This window comes from Corvus cornix, chromosome 2 (assembly GCF_000738735.6).
Source record: "Corvus cornix cornix isolate S_Up_H32 chromosome 2, ASM73873v5, whole genome shotgun sequence".
Taxonomy (NCBI): Eukaryota; Metazoa; Chordata; class Aves; order Passeriformes; family Corvidae; genus Corvus; species Corvus cornix.
Window position 1 is genome coordinate 7285643 of NC_046333.1, and position 17998 is coordinate 7303640.

General features: G+C 42.0%; 1 protein-coding gene across 5 annotated transcripts in view; it reads left to right on the forward strand.

Annotated features, from left to right (window-relative positions):
- DPP6 (dipeptidyl peptidase like 6) overlaps positions 1-17998 on the forward strand; it is a 540400-nt gene that overhangs the window by 388661 nt on the left and 133741 nt on the right. For all 5 annotated transcript variants that reach the window (XM_039549156.1, XM_039549157.1, XM_039549155.1 and 2 more), the window contains exon 4: positions 15905-15999. In XM_039549156.1, coding sequence (XP_039405090.1) covers positions 15905-15999 — 95 coding nt within the window. The remainder of the gene's footprint in view (positions 1-15904; positions 16000-17998) is intronic.

Consider the following 17998-nt stretch of genomic DNA (forward strand, 5'->3'; position numbering starts at 1 on the left):
TCCAGGTGGAGCAGGAGCTGGAGTTTTGAAAAGAATGAAAATGAGTCTGGAAGTCAGTACTGCTGAGAAGTGGCTTAATGGCCTATGATGAAGAGCTGGAAAATACATTCAGTTGCTGTGGCGGTATCAAAGAGAACACTTAGTGAATCAAAGATGGCTGGAAGAGGCAGGAAAATTTCTTGGACTTAATTTCTTCTTGACTAGGTTCTGCTAACACCTCCTGCCCATAACTGCCTGATTCTGTTCGCACCGATTTTTTTTTAAAACAAAGGAGGAAAAATAGACTTCCCCCCAACAGGCAACTTCCCACTCTCACATGCTGGACCAGCAGGCTGCTTTCCTAGACTTTTTATAGCCATTAACAGAAACAGATTCCCTATTTCCATTTCAAGCCCTACTCCACTAAAATTAGTGCTTTTCCCTCAAAGTAGCTCAGAAGCGAGGCAGTCCCCCCTGGTGTGACTGTGTCTGGCAGCGAGAAGCAGCTTCAGGGAATAATTTGAAGTTGTAAAAGGTGTGTGAAAACTAGAACAATTTGGGCTCCTTTGTGTGTTAAATTTGTTTGTAGATTTGAGGTAGAAATCCCTGAGACTTATGTAGAAGCTGTCCCCTTTGCTCCTCCCCATCAGCTGTGTGTTGCTCTAAGGTGCACTGCAGCATTCCTTGGCTCAGTGGTCCTGATGGTGAATGCAAACCTGATAAATTCAGTGCTGGTCCTTTTACCTGCCAGCAGGCAGACATGCAGCAATGACACTGGATTCACAGTGGGGAGCCTTTTGATTAAAAAGTAAATAAATAAATGAAGGAGAACAGCAGGGATGGAAGTGAGAAGGAAACGCTGCCACGGGGAGCAGTAGCATCTGTGAGGGACTTTGAAGAATGTGGCTCACAGCAGAGGTGTTTCTGAACCACAGACACACAACCACATGCACAGTCCTGCCTGTGTGTTGAACAGTTTAAATCCTGTCAGGAAAAGGATCAGGTTTTTTTCGCCCTGTTCAAAGTGGTTTGAAATCAAAACCCCACTGCTTTCAGCGCCAGAGGAAAGGCACTGTTTTTTCAAGAGTTTAACTGGGAGAGGGATTAGGTGTTCCCTCAGTGGGTGTTAGTTAAAAATCCATGTGAATAGCTACAGGTAGAGTGTGACACCAAGAGATGCTCTTCCCCAGCTGACACCTGTGTACCAGGTAAGGGTGAGCTCCCAGCTGTCCCCAGCCCTTGGGGAAGAGGGAACTGCTGTAAAAAAAAATTGTCTGTGATAAGCCTTAAAAAGGATGGCCATAATTGCAGTCCTGCTGGTTGAATTTGTACTAAAATAAAGTTGCTGGGTTTTTTTCCTTTGCTTCTTCAGAGGAATGTAACACAGGCAAGAGGAGGGAGAGAAACAGGAGCCATGCTCTACTCCTGAGTGATGGAGCAAGCTGGACACAGCAGAGGGTGATGGTCTCCCTTCCCAGGAGCTTGGCAATGTTTCACCATGAGGAGGGTTACTTTTGGATGAGAGTAAGAGATTTTATTTTGCTTGGATCCAGCACTGCTTAGAAAATGTGGGTAGATAGGAAGGAGACTCAGTTTTGAACTGTAGGTAAAGAAGCTCAAGAGAGAGGGTTTGTATGAACTTGATGAAGGTTTTCGTAACAGGCTGATTTAAGGATAGAAACATTTTAGGAAAGCGACACTTAAGAGTTAAGCACCCAGGAAAGCACAGATGGAAGAAATGAGGTGCATAATTGCAGGCTACACTAAGCAAAAAGCACGTTCAGGGGAGGACTGTAAAGGGATGATGGAGAAAGGAGAACTCTTCAGGGTGTTTTCAGGCCTCTTGTTAATCCATTGATCCTAATTACTACACACTGCTGATACCTGCAGTACTGATTTCCAGAAATGTTTTTCTTCTAACACAGTCCATCTTTAGGAACCCTCCATTCTCTAGGATGCAATTTGCTTACTTTATTTATTTATTTTTAATATTTTAATCAAGGTAATTTTCTGTTTTTCTCACTGCCCTGCCCAACTTTGATTCCTTCTTGGAGATTTTTACTTGGTGCAAAGCACATTTTCCTGACTCACTAGCTTTCCCTGAGCTTGCTCCACTGCTGTTGGACACTTGTTGAACATGGAATGCTTACCAAGGATTAATTAGAGCAGTATGTATTCTACTTGTTCCTTTTAACTGATATTAAATAAACACATGCTGAGATACCATAATTAAATAATTTGAAGACAGGAAATACTGTATTTCTGGTGATTAAACTTTAGATCATGTCTTTTTAACTGAAAATTTAGCAGGCAAAGATTTACTTATCTAAGAAAAAAGTCCCCGGTGAGCTTGGACCTCCTGACTGGATTAAGCTGTTGAATATATGACAAGCACTTCTTTTTTCTTTTTTTTTTTTCTACAAGAAATAGCACCAGACTTATATAACTCATTAAAAGAAATTTAGAACAAGATAATTATCATTGATCAAGGGAATGTAATTATACTTTAAAATCTCACATCAGTGGAAATTCAGTTAAGAACACAGGAGACCAAAGGTTTGCCCAGCCTCAAGTCCTGTTTCCATGAGAGGCGAGGTGTGTGTGCACAGGGATGAGCAGGAGGGCAGTGAACCTCACGCACTTTTTAGCTCAGAGAATTCTCAGATCCTCTTGTATATTTTCTGTTCAGTTGCCCAAAATAGCTTTCTCTTCTAAAAGACAGTTTCCAAGCATCCTCCAGAGCCTCTTGCATCCACCATTTCTTTCATCAATGAATTTCACTGACCTAAGACCTCTTGCATGGGGAAGGGTTCTTGGGAGCTTATTTCTATTTGCTTTGCTTGGTCAGCCTTAGATCAGAACCTTGGACGAATGTTTTCCATTTCTAATACATAATTTTAGAGGATGGGATGGGAACTACACAACTTCTCAAAAATTCTCAAAAATGTTCAAATTATTTGAGTTTCATGACTTTGAAGACAAGTGTATGCATGCAGTATAATTTGTTTGACCCTAAAGAAAAGCCAGATGATTTTGCTGTGTATTAGAGGTAAAATCTGTCAGTGCCTATACCAAATCATGCCACACAAAATAATCATGTTATAAAATCATGTGATTCAGGTCCCCAGCAGGGCTTCATAGCTTCATGTGAAATCAGCTCTGGGTCTGCTGGGTATGATGCCAAGATTTCATTTTGCTACTTGACTTAAAGTCCCAGCCTCTGGGGACAGGTAGCACACAAAAATACTCTGTTTCAAAAAAGCAGTGTAATAAATAAACACGTTTTTAGTCCTCAAAGATATTATAATTGTTTCTAAATGGTCCTTCAAATGCTAAAATTATTTGGAAGGTAAATGGAGACAATCCAATGTTTAAATTCATTAGAAAAGATGTTTTAAAAATATCAGGTTCTTTTGAAGGCTTGTACCTGATTTCCAATGCTTAAGTTCCATAATAATTCACAAAATCTGGGTAATCCTCTTCAAAGCATTTTAATTTTTCAGGGAAGGCAGAATGGCGGGGGTGGGAAAAAAAAGTGTAAACAAAGTCTAGTAAGAAGGCAGTGGGACATGTCGATGTTCAAGCCAAGAAAAGTTTAAAAAGTCTCAGCTCAGAAGTATTTCCCCATAAGGGACAAAAGTTTGGATCTGTTGGATAAATGAGGATTATTTTGGCATGCACTTGACTCTATAAAAATTGACTCCACAATGAATGGTGGTGAATCCAGCAGCTCAGAGAGACTTTGGTCTTATTGCAGTTCCATGTGGTCATTTATGCAGACTAAGCCATTCCAGGGTCTGGGTGCAAGTGTTGGCTTTGCCATGCATTCACTGTAGGAATATCTGAGTACCATGGTATCTTCAGGCAAGCTGAGAAGAACCACCAAGACGTGGACAAACATCTAAAATCCACCAATTCTGCCCAGACGGTGTCCAGAAATTTTTCCAATACTCTAATTTGTTACCACCCTAATAAACACTTATTCTCTGCTTAGCAGTCAACTTTCCTATTTCCTGGTGGACAGGAGCCCATCCCCAGGCCTGCTCCTGCAGCTGGCTCTGCATGCTCACCCGCTGGCAGCAGCGTTGGGGAGCGGAGCCAGCGGGGTCGGGCTGGCCCATCGCCCCACAGAGGGGTTAATGCACATATGCTGGGCCATGTGCAGCAGCTTCCACTGTCTGCTACTGCTTCAGCTGATGGACTGACTCATTTTACAAGACAAATTGCTTGGAATACTCATGCATAAGCCAAGATGCTCATTAATAATTTGGAGGGTTTTTTTCCTTCCTTATTCTCCTTGGCAGGGGGAGCAGGCTGTGAACTGTGACATATAAAATGCCTTAAAACACTTATTTAAAACCAAAGAGTATATACGTACATATGTATATATGCTGGTTTGGCCAAATTTAGAAATATATCCTCTGAGAGAAGGCAGATCACCCCCCCTCCCCCACCAGGTTCGGGAAAAATAAATTTTCCTCCAAGGAAAGTGAAGAAGACAAAAACTATTTATTTAACAAACACATGGGAAAAGGAAAATAATGCTAAATAATAAAATCTTTCACTGTGGAGGAAAAACCTGGGAAAGTGTTAGAGTCCTCCCCCTCTCCTCAGAGCTGGGGCTTGGCCCAGGGCCAGGCCCTCTGTGCCTGGTGGAAAGTCCTCCTGATGTGCTCTGATATTGAAGCAGTCCAGTGGAAAAGGGAGAAAATCCAGAATTCCAGGGAAGGAAAAAAAAGTTCAGCTCTCAGTCTCTCTCCGGTGAACAAGAAGCTGAACCACTGGCCAAAAGCTGACTGGAAAGCAGCAAGCGGGGAGCTTCCTCGCTCCCCTGCTGCAGCTGGGGAAAAAAAAAGTCACTATCTCTGTGTGACCTTGAACAAGCTGCAAACTGCTTTGAGAAAGTTTTGCTCAGTTTTTCCTTCCCCCTCTCAACTCAGGCTCAGTTTAGAGGCATAGAAAGGCACAAGAATTAATTTCTGGGCATAGGGCAGCGATATGGGATACACATCATAAAGTCAGCCCAAGATAGTATATTTATTCCATGCGTTTCATATTTTATTTCTTCCAGGTGTCAATTTCAGGAGCAGCATTTGTGAGAGTTTGCCATTACCTTTTGCCTTGAAGCCGATACTGGCATAAGATATGGCCTTAAACCAAATTAACCTTTAACATAAAAGCATGTTCTTTATTATTATTTTCTAATTTTAATGCCTCACAAAAGAAGATATTTTTAAAAATATATACCAATAATTATAATATTCTTGATTTCTTTTCCCAAGGGGCACAGAATGGCTAATATAGCTAAACTATCAAGCCAGAAGACTGAATAAGAAAACATGAGAGGGATTATTAGAATTCCATAATTTATATTTGCTTTCCTTCTTCTAGGGCAGGAAACTGAGAGTGTAATCAATTTTCTGTTGCAATCAACTTTTTTTAGGAGAAACAATATTGAACTATAGTCAGGAGAGAGCAATACTGAAAACAGCGTGTTTTTATCCAGTTTGAGGGACATTATCACCTTGATCACTGCAGTGAGCTTGGGTTGCTCCATCCAAAAAAGATAGATTGTAATAGGAATAGAAATGGTCCAGAGAAAGATTAAGACCATGACAGAAGCATGGAAATGCGTGATAAAAAGAATTTCCCTGAGTTATAAAGAAATTATGTAAGGATAGAAAATAAAAAAAAAAATGAAGAAGTCAAGCTCTTTCCATTGAATAAGGTCATTCTTTGGATTTAATCTCATCTGCTGAAAGTTGTTAACCCATTGAGAAGGTGTTATTGGACAGAATATTGATGAGAATTGAAGGAAGGAGCAGTCATTCTTTTGGTGTAACTATTTTTCATCCATTGCACTTAAACCAGGTGTTCATATCAGCCCTTTTGCTTCTGCACCAGCATCAGCACAATTGTCTTCTTACAACAAACCACTGCTGCTTCAAGACCAGCAGAACAAAGGCAGTAACAGATGGATGATGTTGGTTCCATGGGAGAGAGAGGAATAGGAACAAGAAGAAGTGAAATGAGGAGTTCAGGAATCTTTTCTGGGCTTTGGTACAGGACTCTGTGTAGGAGCTGACCTAGTCACTGCAGGCACACCAAACCAGTGTGTGATGCTAAGGAAAAGCTCCTCACTCATCATGGAATCATAGAATGGTTTGGCATGGAGGGGAATTGAAACATCATCCAGTTCCAACCCCCCTGCCACAGGCAGGGACATATTCACTAAACCGAGTTCCTCAGAGCTCCATCTAACCTGGCTTTGAACACTTCCAGGAATGGGGCATCTACAGCTTCTCTGGGAAGCCTGTTCTATTGCCTCACCATCCTGCTTAGCTGGCAGTAATTTTTTCATTCCCTCATCAGTTGGTTTAAAAACAATGGGATTTTATGTATAATTGCAAAGTGCTTTGTAGAGGGATTCCTTGTGGAACAGGGGCATATGATACCCCTGGAAAAATTGGACAACCCAGAGCTGCTGAGGAAAAACCCCTGAACTGGCCCCTGGCTGCAGGCAGGCCTGGAAAGCACCTGGCTGCAGGCAGCCTTGAAAGTCCTTGGCAAAGTTATACACTGGTCATCTCCCCTGCAGATTAGAGGCTGTCTAGAGGGACTGGGCGTGCATCTTTGCAAAAGTAGATATAAGCTTGTGTAGGTAAACAATAAAGCGGAGAACGATGCTCAAATTGTATTGGTGCATGGGTCGTTTCTCTGGCCAGCTCTGCAGCACTCAGTCCCTAAACTGTTTCTCAGTAGTAGCTCCCTTGCAGTTGAGTGCAGGAAGACTGTTCTCACTCAGGTGCCATTTACCTCACTCAGTGCCATCTCACTCAGGACACCAGTCCTCTGCCCAGCATCAGATCTAATTATTTATTAATGGTTCTTTGCAAGTGTTGAAAGTGTTTCCATTGGCTCTGTAACAGGGTGCCCTCTTGTGACTGCTCCAAAGCGAGTAATCATACACTGGTTACCAAGATGTGTCTTGGGGTCTTGGATTTCATCTCTTGTCTGTCTTGATTTTCAAAACCCTGAGGTCAGGGTGATGGCCATGTGATCACAGACTCCTCATACAGTTAGACTTCAGCACAATCATGCCTTGCCAGGCACATCTGAAATTACAGGGTGACATCAGAGGGATTGGGAAATATTGCACACAAAGATAATTAAAACTTTACCGGGAACTGCACACACAGCATAGCGGCTTGTTAATATACAACTGTCTCCTTCAATCTGCACTGAAATTTAAGTAATCTGCCTGCAATAGTAATAATGGAAACCAAGAAAAAACACTTTATATGTTCTTTCTGTCCATCGTGGCCACTAACAAGTGCAATTTGGTTAGGGGCAAAGAGAAGGAGCCACGGGAATGCACAGAGAAATTGAGTGAGTGAGCTGTGGGGTCACATTTTAATGAAAATTTATTCATGGATTCCTTTTCTTAGTGTCAAATGGATTATTACATTTAGGTGTAACACTTTGGATTATGCACTCCCCTGTGTGGAGCCAAACTAAATGAGGCAGGTAAGACCCAGTTCATTTGGCGGAGAAGAGGGAGGTCACTGACTGCACTGGACTGGGAGTGCTTGGAGCAAGTGTCCCTACATGGAACAGGCAAGGTGGATGCAAACAAGGAGGAATGGTATCTTGGGCTCTCATCTGAGCTAGCAACTACAGTGGAAAAAGCCCTGGAGGTTTCGTATTCCCAGTAAAATCTGTGTCATTGTGTGTTTGGGGCTGTGCGCCCACCCCAGTCACTTTATGGAGCTGGGATAAGCTGATTCCTGCTACCTGTTGGCTGCACTTTTTTTTTTCTCTTCAATTGCATGATGAGACTGAAAAATATGTAGGGTGTGGATAAAAGCATCAAGGACCCTTTTCTGGGAAAATAATTGTCTGGGGTTAAATTGCTTTTGGCCTGTGTTGAATGTGAGATGTTTCCAGCAGGGAATCAAAGGGATGAGTGTAATCTGCTGTCTCCAGCTGTCCGGTAACCCAGGGGTCATCTGCACTTTTCCTTCTATAACATCTAGGATTTGAAAAGCACATGGCATGAGCACAGCTGAACAGGAGAATAAGATGGCAGAGAATTTTTGGGGGAGATTTCTTGGCTCTGGAATACACCAAAGTCAACTCAGTGTGGTGCACTCCCCTCCTCCCCTCAGTCATCAGAAAAATTGAGGGCAGCAAGCAACAAGGTGTGAAGTTTCACTGCTGTTGCTATGGTTTTGCAGCAGTTTTGTAATCAAGATGTTTTGCCCTGGATGGTTTTAGAGCCGAGAATTTCTCATTCATTTTTTGCCTAATTGTAGTGTCTCTCTTTTCCCCCACTCCATGTTATAAAAGCAGATAGAAGTAGGGAAGGGAGTTACGTGAAGTTGAAACAAGTTCTCGGTTTCTCACATGCATTTCAGCTTTTCATGCCTGTGCCACTGAGTTGTGATCTGAGACCACAAAGTTCCCAGATTTGGGCTCTTTGAGGACGAGTTCAGCCTCACAAATGAGGCAGCAGCAGAATTTTACCTGGTTTCAAACTGGGGACCAAAATTTCAAAGGTGTGCTCTGTCTGGATTTCAGGCTTGGTGCTGAACTTTCTTTTGCTGTTGTTGTTTTTGGTTGGTTTTTTGTTTTGTTTGAATCTTGAAAGATTTGGGATTAAATAAAAAAGAGAAACAGACTGGTATTGCTGATTTTTATAGTTTTAAGTTTTCCCAAGACTCAGTCCTCTTCAAGCTTTTGACAAGTTAATTTACAAGCCTGCTAGAGGTGCATGATGATGTGGGAATTTTCCTGAGCTATAACTGTGTTTTTTTTTACTGGTACTACTCTAAAAGCACTATATTGGTGCACCAAGTGCAACTGCATTGAGATGATGAGCAATTAAAACCCCTTCTTGCATAATAAAGCACACTCTATCATGTTGCACTTACTTAACATACCAATGCAATGTGTTATACAGCATTTAGCTAAATTACAGTAAATCACCTATTTAAAGAAGTTTTTCTTTCAGCCTTGCGTGTGGGGAAAAAGTGCTGGGAACAGTAAAAGGATAATGACCTATAATGGCAGAAAGCTAAAAATGGGATTCCAGTTGTCTCCTGGAATTAAAGGCTGTAGCAATGTTGTTAAAGGCAAGCTGTTCTCTGTCCCCTGTTGCTCCTTGTATCAGCATCACAAAGTCTAAGAAATTCTTACTTATTTCTACCAGGAAAAGTAGCAAAGCAGAAGAAAAAGGAGTTACTGGTGGGGGCAGGCAGATTGAAACAAGAGACAGGGTGGTGGCAGGGGCTCTGAAAATGTACAAATGCCAAAGTCTACAGGGACCATCCCTAAGGACCAGCTCACTGAGGGCATGATGAAGCTGTGGGTATGGAAATGGGATTTTGGTGCTATTCCCTATTCATGATCCTTGCCTCCCACTTTCTCTTACCCCAGCCTGCTGTAGGCACCAGGGGACAGGAAATGGGAAACTTTCCCTGCATTTTCTCTCTGGGAAGCAGCTCAGTATCAAAACAATCTTTGCTTCTGCCTTGGGGAGGGAACTTCAGAATCAGTTGTTTGTTGGGTACATGCTGTAAATATCAAATAGATGAACTGCAGCATGTCTGAAAGAACAACAGATCACAGTATTAAATGCATCATCACAACAGCTTTATTTCCACCTGAGTTTGTCATTGCATCCCTCTGGACACCTGAATAGGCTTCCACTGGGGACTGATTGTGCTTTTATTTTGCATTATGATCTAAGTGGTGAAGTTTTGCAGCAGTTATTGAGCATGCACAGTCCCAGCATTTGTTCAACATATGTTCTCAGTGTTTCTCTGAGGAGTAAATTCCACCTGCCCCAAGGAGTGTAGGTCTTGGGGGGCCACTCTCCTACCTGACTCCAGTTAGGCAGATACTGTTCTAAGTGAGTCAATAATCCTACAGGCCTAGTAAGCCTGAAAGCAAAGTAAAATAAATATTTCCACAAACCTGCCTGTGTTCATCCTTCTCCTAGCTCATACTGTGCTGCACCTTACTCCTCGTTTGGTGCTTCTTCATGTTTGCTGGTTTGGGGTATTTTTTTTCTGACAGTTTCTGTTTCCTCTGTGAATTTACCCTTTCTGTTGTTTTCTTCTCTGCTTCCATTATGTCCAAAAACCTCAGGCTCCCTCTCTCTCAAAACCAGTCCCTGAAGATAACAGGCTGTGTCTGAAGATAGATGCTTCTGCTGCATCTGGCGGGATTAAGGGGTTTTAGCGTCTTGGCCCCTCACACAGCAGCCTGTTAACCACAGCTTGTGCTATTCCCTCACCTGTGACACTCAACACATTTTTTACAGGAAATTCAGAACCCCCCCAGTTTACTTTCCCTGTGAGTTGCTCACCTGAGCTGTGGAGATGGCCGTACTGAGCATCCATGCCTGGTGCTTCATGTGCTGCTGATGGGCTGCTCTCTCCCCTCAGGCACTGCTGTGTGGCTGGTTGTGGGTGTGAATGTCGATAGTCACAGCTGAGCCACAGCCTGCCTGTGTACCCAGCTCAGTCAGGATGCTCTTCCCACAGACACTGTATTGCAGTGGGAGCTGCCAGCCTCCCCCAGTCCTGAAAGCGTGGGCAATCACCACAAGCCAGTAGGTTTTTCCTGTGTGCTGCAGGTCATCTATGGATGGTCTGGGTTTGCTTTCTCCAGCTTGATCCTTCTCTTTGGCCCTGGTGTGTGTGTGCTGGGATGAGAGCTGTGACATGCTCAAGTCATTGGGCACAGCCTCTTCTTTCCCCACTCTGGTCTCCATCCACTGTTCTGGGGCTCACCTGGCCCTTCAGAAGGGTTGCTGGGATGCTAGACAAGCAGAAATCTTTTTTTCAGTTTTAACTCCACTGCCTGATCCTCATGTATCTTTCCAAAGAAATACAACTGTACTACATAATGTTGAAAGTATGAATTCTGTCTGGAGAAACATCTGTCCTACTATTGCAATCTTCCTGCCTGTTATCTTGTTAGATGGTGAGTGCTATCCAGGTGTTTCTGATCAATACCTGCCTGGGAGGACTCCAAGAAACCCTTGGCTGGTTCAGGCGTAGCTGTCACCTCAGTGAAACATGTGCTGTGCCAGTGCAGAGCTCCATCCCGGCAGCCCTGCACGTGGCTGGGTGCAAAGTGCCCTCTGTCCCCAGGGAGGGACGAGGGCTCATCCCACACGACCTGCTGCTGTCTGCTCTCTCGACACAGCATAATATGTTTGCCAATCCTGCTAGTATCTGGAGGCTCATTTATCTGAAATGGCTTAAAACAACTTCAGGACTTAAATTTCCTTTATTCACCAATCTTCCTTAATCTTAGGGATTGAGAACAATAATTCCCTAGATGCTGGCTTTCATCAGACTGAGACTCATTCAATTATCTTTCATATCTGTTGATCAGGACTCAAGAAGTTGCCTTTTCCAATAAATCTGTGGCTTTAAAAGACTGGAGTGGCCTTAATGGTCCCGACTCTACCTTCTCTCTTTCACTATCTGTCTCTGCTGACTTGCTGCATATGAATTTCATAACCTCTTTTTGTCTACTTGTCATTCATCCATTATTAAACTGATAGAAAACTACAATTTCATTAAAATACTTTTTAGAGCTGGATTTAGATGCTTTTTTTTTCCTCATATTTTATCACTCAGTTTTGCCTTCTGTTTTCCATAATCTCTGATGAATAATCAAAGTTCCCCTCACAAGCACGCAGGTCCTGCTAGTATCTTATAAACCAGTCTCCCCTCTCTGGTAGTGTGGACTTCAGAGAAGCTGTACTGCACTAAATTTTTGGGCACTGAGCTATGTTCCTGTTGATGGATGTAATTCCTTCAAATTCTTTGCACTGCCAGCAGTCAAACTTGCTCCTTCTAGAAGTAAAGTTGTCCCAAACCTTCTTGTCCACGGTGGTGAGCTATGTTGTCTGGTGTCCCATCTGACTGTCTGTGCTGTTCCTGGCCAGGGCTCAGTGGCTTTAAGGGACATGAGCTCCGTCTCACTGGGCCTGTTTTCTCTGCCCATGTATTTTCTGACTGAATTCAAGACAGAGAAGCAGATGGGGTTTCTGATTTCACCCGTTCTGCTCAGCAGGTTTTTAAAAGTTTCTCCCCGGGCCTCTCCATTCCTCGGCACTGACTCTGTACAGCCCCAGGGCTGCTCCATTATTTCTGGTAATCTTTGTTTTTTGCAATCAGTCACCTTTTTTTTAAGTGTGACTACATATCTGTGTCTATACTCACAGACTGAAAATATATTTTACCACCCAGACAATTTCCTGGAAGTTGGAAGAGGGGTGAGGAGTTGGTGAAGTGAACTTTGCTATTGAATCATAGAATTATAGACAGGTTTGGGTTGGAAGGAACCTTAAAGACCACCCCCTTCCAACCCCACTGGACACCTTTCACTAGACCAGATTGTTCAGAGCTCCAACCATCCTGGCCTTGAACACCTCCAGGGATCAGGCACCCACAACTTCTTTGGTGAGGAAGTGATGGAAGAAATCCAAGAAAGATTGAAGAAATGGAATAAATGGCTGTAAGCCTGAAAATTATAATTTTTGGCATCATTTATAATGAACACCAGCCCCAAAGAAAGGCAGATATAAAAAATGAGATGCAGTGATGACCTTTATCAGATGTGGTGACAACTATAAATCAGGCTGCAAATTCTCATCAGCTTGCTGGACAGAATTCATTACAGACAGAGGCTGCTGCATTGCTTTCTGGCTTTGATTGAGGTATGTCCCATTTAAATAAATGCTCTTGCACTGGAACAAATCACACATTTCAAAACAGAAGTCCAGGAATATTATTCATCTTTTGAGGACTAAGACCAGCTAAACCTCACAGTGTTTTGTTTGGAATATAATGCAGATCAATTTGTTCTTCTCTTAAGCAGACCAATTTTCTGTTCATTAATTCAGACGGTGTGTTGATGGCTGGTAGTGAATATAATGGTGAGATTTACAGCCCTAACAAATCAGCACTGCTTCATTTATGGTTTCTTTAATGCATTCCAGAAGTACATGCAGCAGATTAACACCTGATTTTAAACTTGTTATGGTTTAACAAATAATGGGAAAGTGTGTCATCTCTTACATCCAAGCATGGAGCAACCATGGAGTAATCTTCCTGAAGTTTCATAGTTTATTAAAATGTTATGGGGTTTTTTGGAGCATAAGGAGCAATAAAATTTGGTAGCAATGTCATTATGGGCAGTAATGTAGCTTCCATCAGTTCCTGCAACGTTCAAGAAACAGCTTCACAGACTCATTAGATTAATAAGATACTTTACCTGTGTACTGAACTTTGAGCTGAGTTTCATTGCTATATTTTTCACTAATTAGGAAATAGCCTGAGAGCCTTACAATTATCTAAATGTTTTGCTGGCCATATTTAAAATGTGATTTTTCTGCCTAGAACTTAGTGTGTAATTGGAAAACATTCTGTGTTGTTGACAGAGGGTGATTATTAAAGCAGTAATCTTTTTCAAAATGCCTGATTATTAGGTAATAGTCTGTCTCTCAGTTTAATTTTTCCTGTTATTTCTGGAATGCCTGAAATATTGCTGGAAAATAAAAATTTGGATGGCATATTTTCCTCTTACAACAGTTCTTCAGACTTTGTGGCCCAAGTATATAAAGACCAGGTGTGTACAAAACATTAAATCTTTTATTGCCTTACTTCCTAAATTGCTGGCATAAACACATTTCTTAAGGATCTAAACACAGAAGGTGGAAGTTAGAGTTGTAAATAAATTGCTGCTGGATCAGACCCCAGGGACTGTCTCTTCTGGCATATGGACCAGGACAAGGGCAAATACTTCGGGAAGATTCTAAAAAGCAGGCAAATTTCTCAAGCTGATGATTCAGGATATGCCTTTAGTCCCTCACTATGGCTGCTTCAAAGGCTTCCTGAAAAGCATCCCCCTTCAAGACATATAATCTTTGGTGGATTTTTCTTCCACTTTTCAAATTCTAGTTTGGATCCACCTGCAGCCCTGGCACTTGCTCTGTTCTGGGACTGTGACTTCCACACTTTGTTTGCCTTCAGCATGAAGAAATAATCCCTTTTATTTGTTTTGAACCTGACCCTGACTGGTGTCATTTGGTGCCTTCCAGTATTTATCTTGGAAAAGGCAGGGAATAAGCAGCCCTGGTTTATCTTCTCCATACTGCTTATGATTTTTTTGACTTCTGTCCGAACTCTGTTCAATCAGTTCTTTCTCAAGTTAAAGTTTCTTAGTTTGTTCAGTCATAAATTTTATGAAGGAGTACTTCAAAGATAAATGCAAGTCTTAATCTAATTCAGATCCTTCTTTTTTTTTTTTTTATTCAAGACAGAAGTTGCTGATAAAATTTATTCCATAATTTAAAAAACAGGTATGCTTTGAGAACTTTGCCTATGAGTCTAAAGAGCTGCTGCTCTGACTTGGACACTGAGAATCTTAACGTTTCTAAAACCTTGTGATTTTGAGAGGATAAACTGTATTGCAGCTACCATTTGCCCTTACAGAATCTGATTCATCCCAATCTCAGAGAAGATTTCTTCTTTCTCCACTTATGTGTAAATCTGTGACATGGAGGAGATTTTTTTATTGGTAGCAATAAGCAGAGCATAGAAGCTTTTCATCTGCACCTTCAGAGCATTTTGTAAAGCTGGTTAATGACTGTGATAAGGATTATCATCACCAGGTTGGAAATAAAAGACTGAAACATAGATAAGGAGTGTGGTAGGTCTGTACACCAAAGTTTTGAAAGAACCAAGTCTCAAAACCCAGTGTTGCTTTTAGCAGGTCACCCCAACTGGGAAGTGCACACCTCTGTGGTTACAGTGAGCTGGATTTGTGCTTGTGCGAATCCTAGGGGATTTAACCTCACCTTTGACTCATCCCAGGACAACCCATGGATAGTGTTAAACCATCCACGTCCCTAACCCTGGCTGCACCACAGTAACACCCCTGGGGTAGCCACAGTAAGGGTAGGCAATGAGGAATTGTTTCCCCAACTGAAACTGGAGGCAGGAGTTTGGTAGGATCCATCAGTTCTCAGTCTCAGTCTAGCCAAGTTGCAAAAAAACCATAACCCTAGTCCTGTGCCAAGAAAACCTGCTGATTCCCTTAATGGCAGAGTGCTTGGGACTTATGTTTTATGTTTTATCTGCGGGGCAGGGCACGTAAGCACTGCTCAGGCTTGAACTTCAGTTTATGACACCTTTTTATTGTTGTAATGTTTTTCATCCTGAACTTTTGACCTGCTACCTAACCCTCATTTGGAGACCCTTTCATATGTCTGCCCCAGCCCTTCTGTCAGGCAGGTTGTGTGCTTTGAGAGCTGGACACTGTCTCCAGTATTCTTGTCTTTGTGCAGCTGTCTTGAGAGCTGGAGTAGCCCCAAAGTGCATAGAGACAAGCTGATTTGCCTTGTTTCATGTGAAAATGGTGATTTCTCTGCATGTATCTCCTTCTGGTATAAGTTTGCAGAACAAATGTCAGAGTTGGAGCACAATATTATGTTCCAGAATCTGCTTTGTTAGAGGATCATTTGCCTTTCAGAGACTTTCCAGGCTTATTAAACTCCTACAGAGACTGTGGACCTCGGAAACCTTTAAACATAAGAAATGGGGGTTTTGGCCTTGTTTCCTACCCTAACAATATAGCAAGCTGTGTATGTACATTCAAAACAGGTCACTCTTGCATTCATCTAAGGGAAAGTGTGGCACAACAAACACATGACAAACACTGACCACATCATTTTATGGCTGTCCTCAAAGCCACTTTTAGTGGTGGCTGTGTTAAAAAATAATCTGTGTTCTTCAGAAAGAAGTTCCCAGCAGTACTTTTGGTTTAAGTCTGTAATTGGGTTTCACACAAACAGACAATTTCAGATTTCCTTAATGACCTTTTGTTTTTCTCCTTGCAGATAATGAATTCATTTATAGAAACCAGAATGGCACAGTGATTCTGAGGAATGTCGAAACCAACAGTTCAACAATATTAATAGAAAACAAAAAAATTGTAAGTATTTTCTATGACAAGTAGCTGAATTTCTCAGCAGTTGAATCAGTAAAGCAGAAAATGACTTGGGTTTCAACTTCATGTATTGTCAAGGAGAAGCAATTCACTGGTAATACAATGGGCTATGCAGTGATGGATAATGTGAGATTGAACTCCAGCTTTTGTTATTATTCTGAGAGCTCAGTTTCCCTCATACTTCTGAAAAGTATCATATGGAGATTTGAAGCTAGTCTTGCATATCATATATAATTGAAAGATGCATAATTCTCATGTCTGCATGCTTAATAAAAAGGACAATTGATATAATTTACTGTCATCATTCTCTACATTTCTCCATGCAAATACCTATTTTTAATTTGTGCATTTGCTGATTTTTCTTGCCTAATTTCAGTGTTGTTTATGAGTAGTGCTGAGGACTAGAAGTGGAATTGCACAGGAGAGAAACCCTAGGAAATTGTGAAAAGAGGTTATTAGGTGACTATTAAAATGAATGTAAAGAAAGAAAATTCACATCTAATACAGAGTATTGTTTATAGGAATAGAAGTGTTTTGTAGCACTGTTTTTTGTAGTAGATGAAGCCAGCATTGTGGCAGAAGTCAGTACATCAATTATATTAATTACTTTTTAAGGAGACAAAGAATTTATCACTGAATTATTATAGCAGGGCCCAACTTTAAGCTTCACATGCTGCATTTAATCTTCAACCTTTGCTGCATCACACAAGCAATCCTCTTTTACCAGAGTGTAACCCTTTTCTTTACAATTGTAAGGGTAAAGAATGGGCTGGCTTCCTTTAACGTCAAGGTCTGTTGAAGTCAAATTGCTTCCATTTGGCCTCTGTTTATTCCACTGGATTTTAATTTTTGCCACTTTAAGAAAAGGACAGTTCTACAAGATAATCCTACATTTTCATCCCATTGCCACCCTACTGCCTGTTCTACCTTTGTTGCTCTGCCCTCTCAGTAAATAAATCAGCAGGAGACCTCCACACTAATCCAGAAAGTGCCAGTGCAAGAGCTGCAGTTACACCTCGCTCAGACATGTTGTCTTTTTCCTCTTCCTTCCCAGCCCTGGGTCAGAAAACTTTTGCTACTTGGTCATGTTTTCCTTTCTCCGTGTTATTAACATACAGTAAATAAAATCTGTCTTCATGCTGACACTGCTGGTTCCCAGGCTCCCCTGTACCTCCTCATCCTGATCTGCGCTGGGTCATCAGCCTGTTAGATGTCCCGGAGAGCTGGTGTGTGCCTCCTCCCTGGAAATGCTCGGGATCAGGTTGGATGGGGCTCTGAGCAACCTGGTCTAGGTGAAGATGTCCCTGCTCATTGCAGAGGGTTGGACAAGATGGCCTTTAAAGGTCCCTTCCAACCCAAATCATTCTATGATGGTATGACCTGTCCCCTCTGCTTTTGGCTGTTCCCTGGGCTCCCCCCACAGCACATCCAGCACATCCAGCCTCACTGGCCTTGAGGAGGACTCTCCCCAGTGGGGTGCTCTGTCTTTCCCAAATTCCCCTTTCAATTTTTCTCTGTGGGACTCTCTCAAGGACTTACATCTAATTTGTTAGGTGAGAGGGTGAGATTTAAAAGCCAGTGGATGAGTGATGTGTTAGTGGCACCTCTCTTTGACCTTGGTGCCATCTGTGCCAGCAATGCATTATACTGAAACACACTGGGAAGGAGAATGGCTTCACTACACAAATGAAAAGTGGAGCAGAAAAAAGGTATTCCTGAGAAGTCTGAGATATCCTGGCATTTCTTCTTGTTAGCAAGATTTACAGTGCTGATTTCTGCAGAACCCAGGTCAGGGTGCACTGTATCACTGCAGCATCGCAAAGACTTTTAACTGGGGAAAATGGAATCGTTTTCCTCCGTGTTGTCTTAATTGGGGGAGGTAGTGGTGTCTGTGTTGCTAATTTGCTCCAGAAGCTATTTACTCTTTTTCATCTCCTGCACTGAATGAGAGGGAATTAATAAATTGCCATTTATCAGAGTTTTC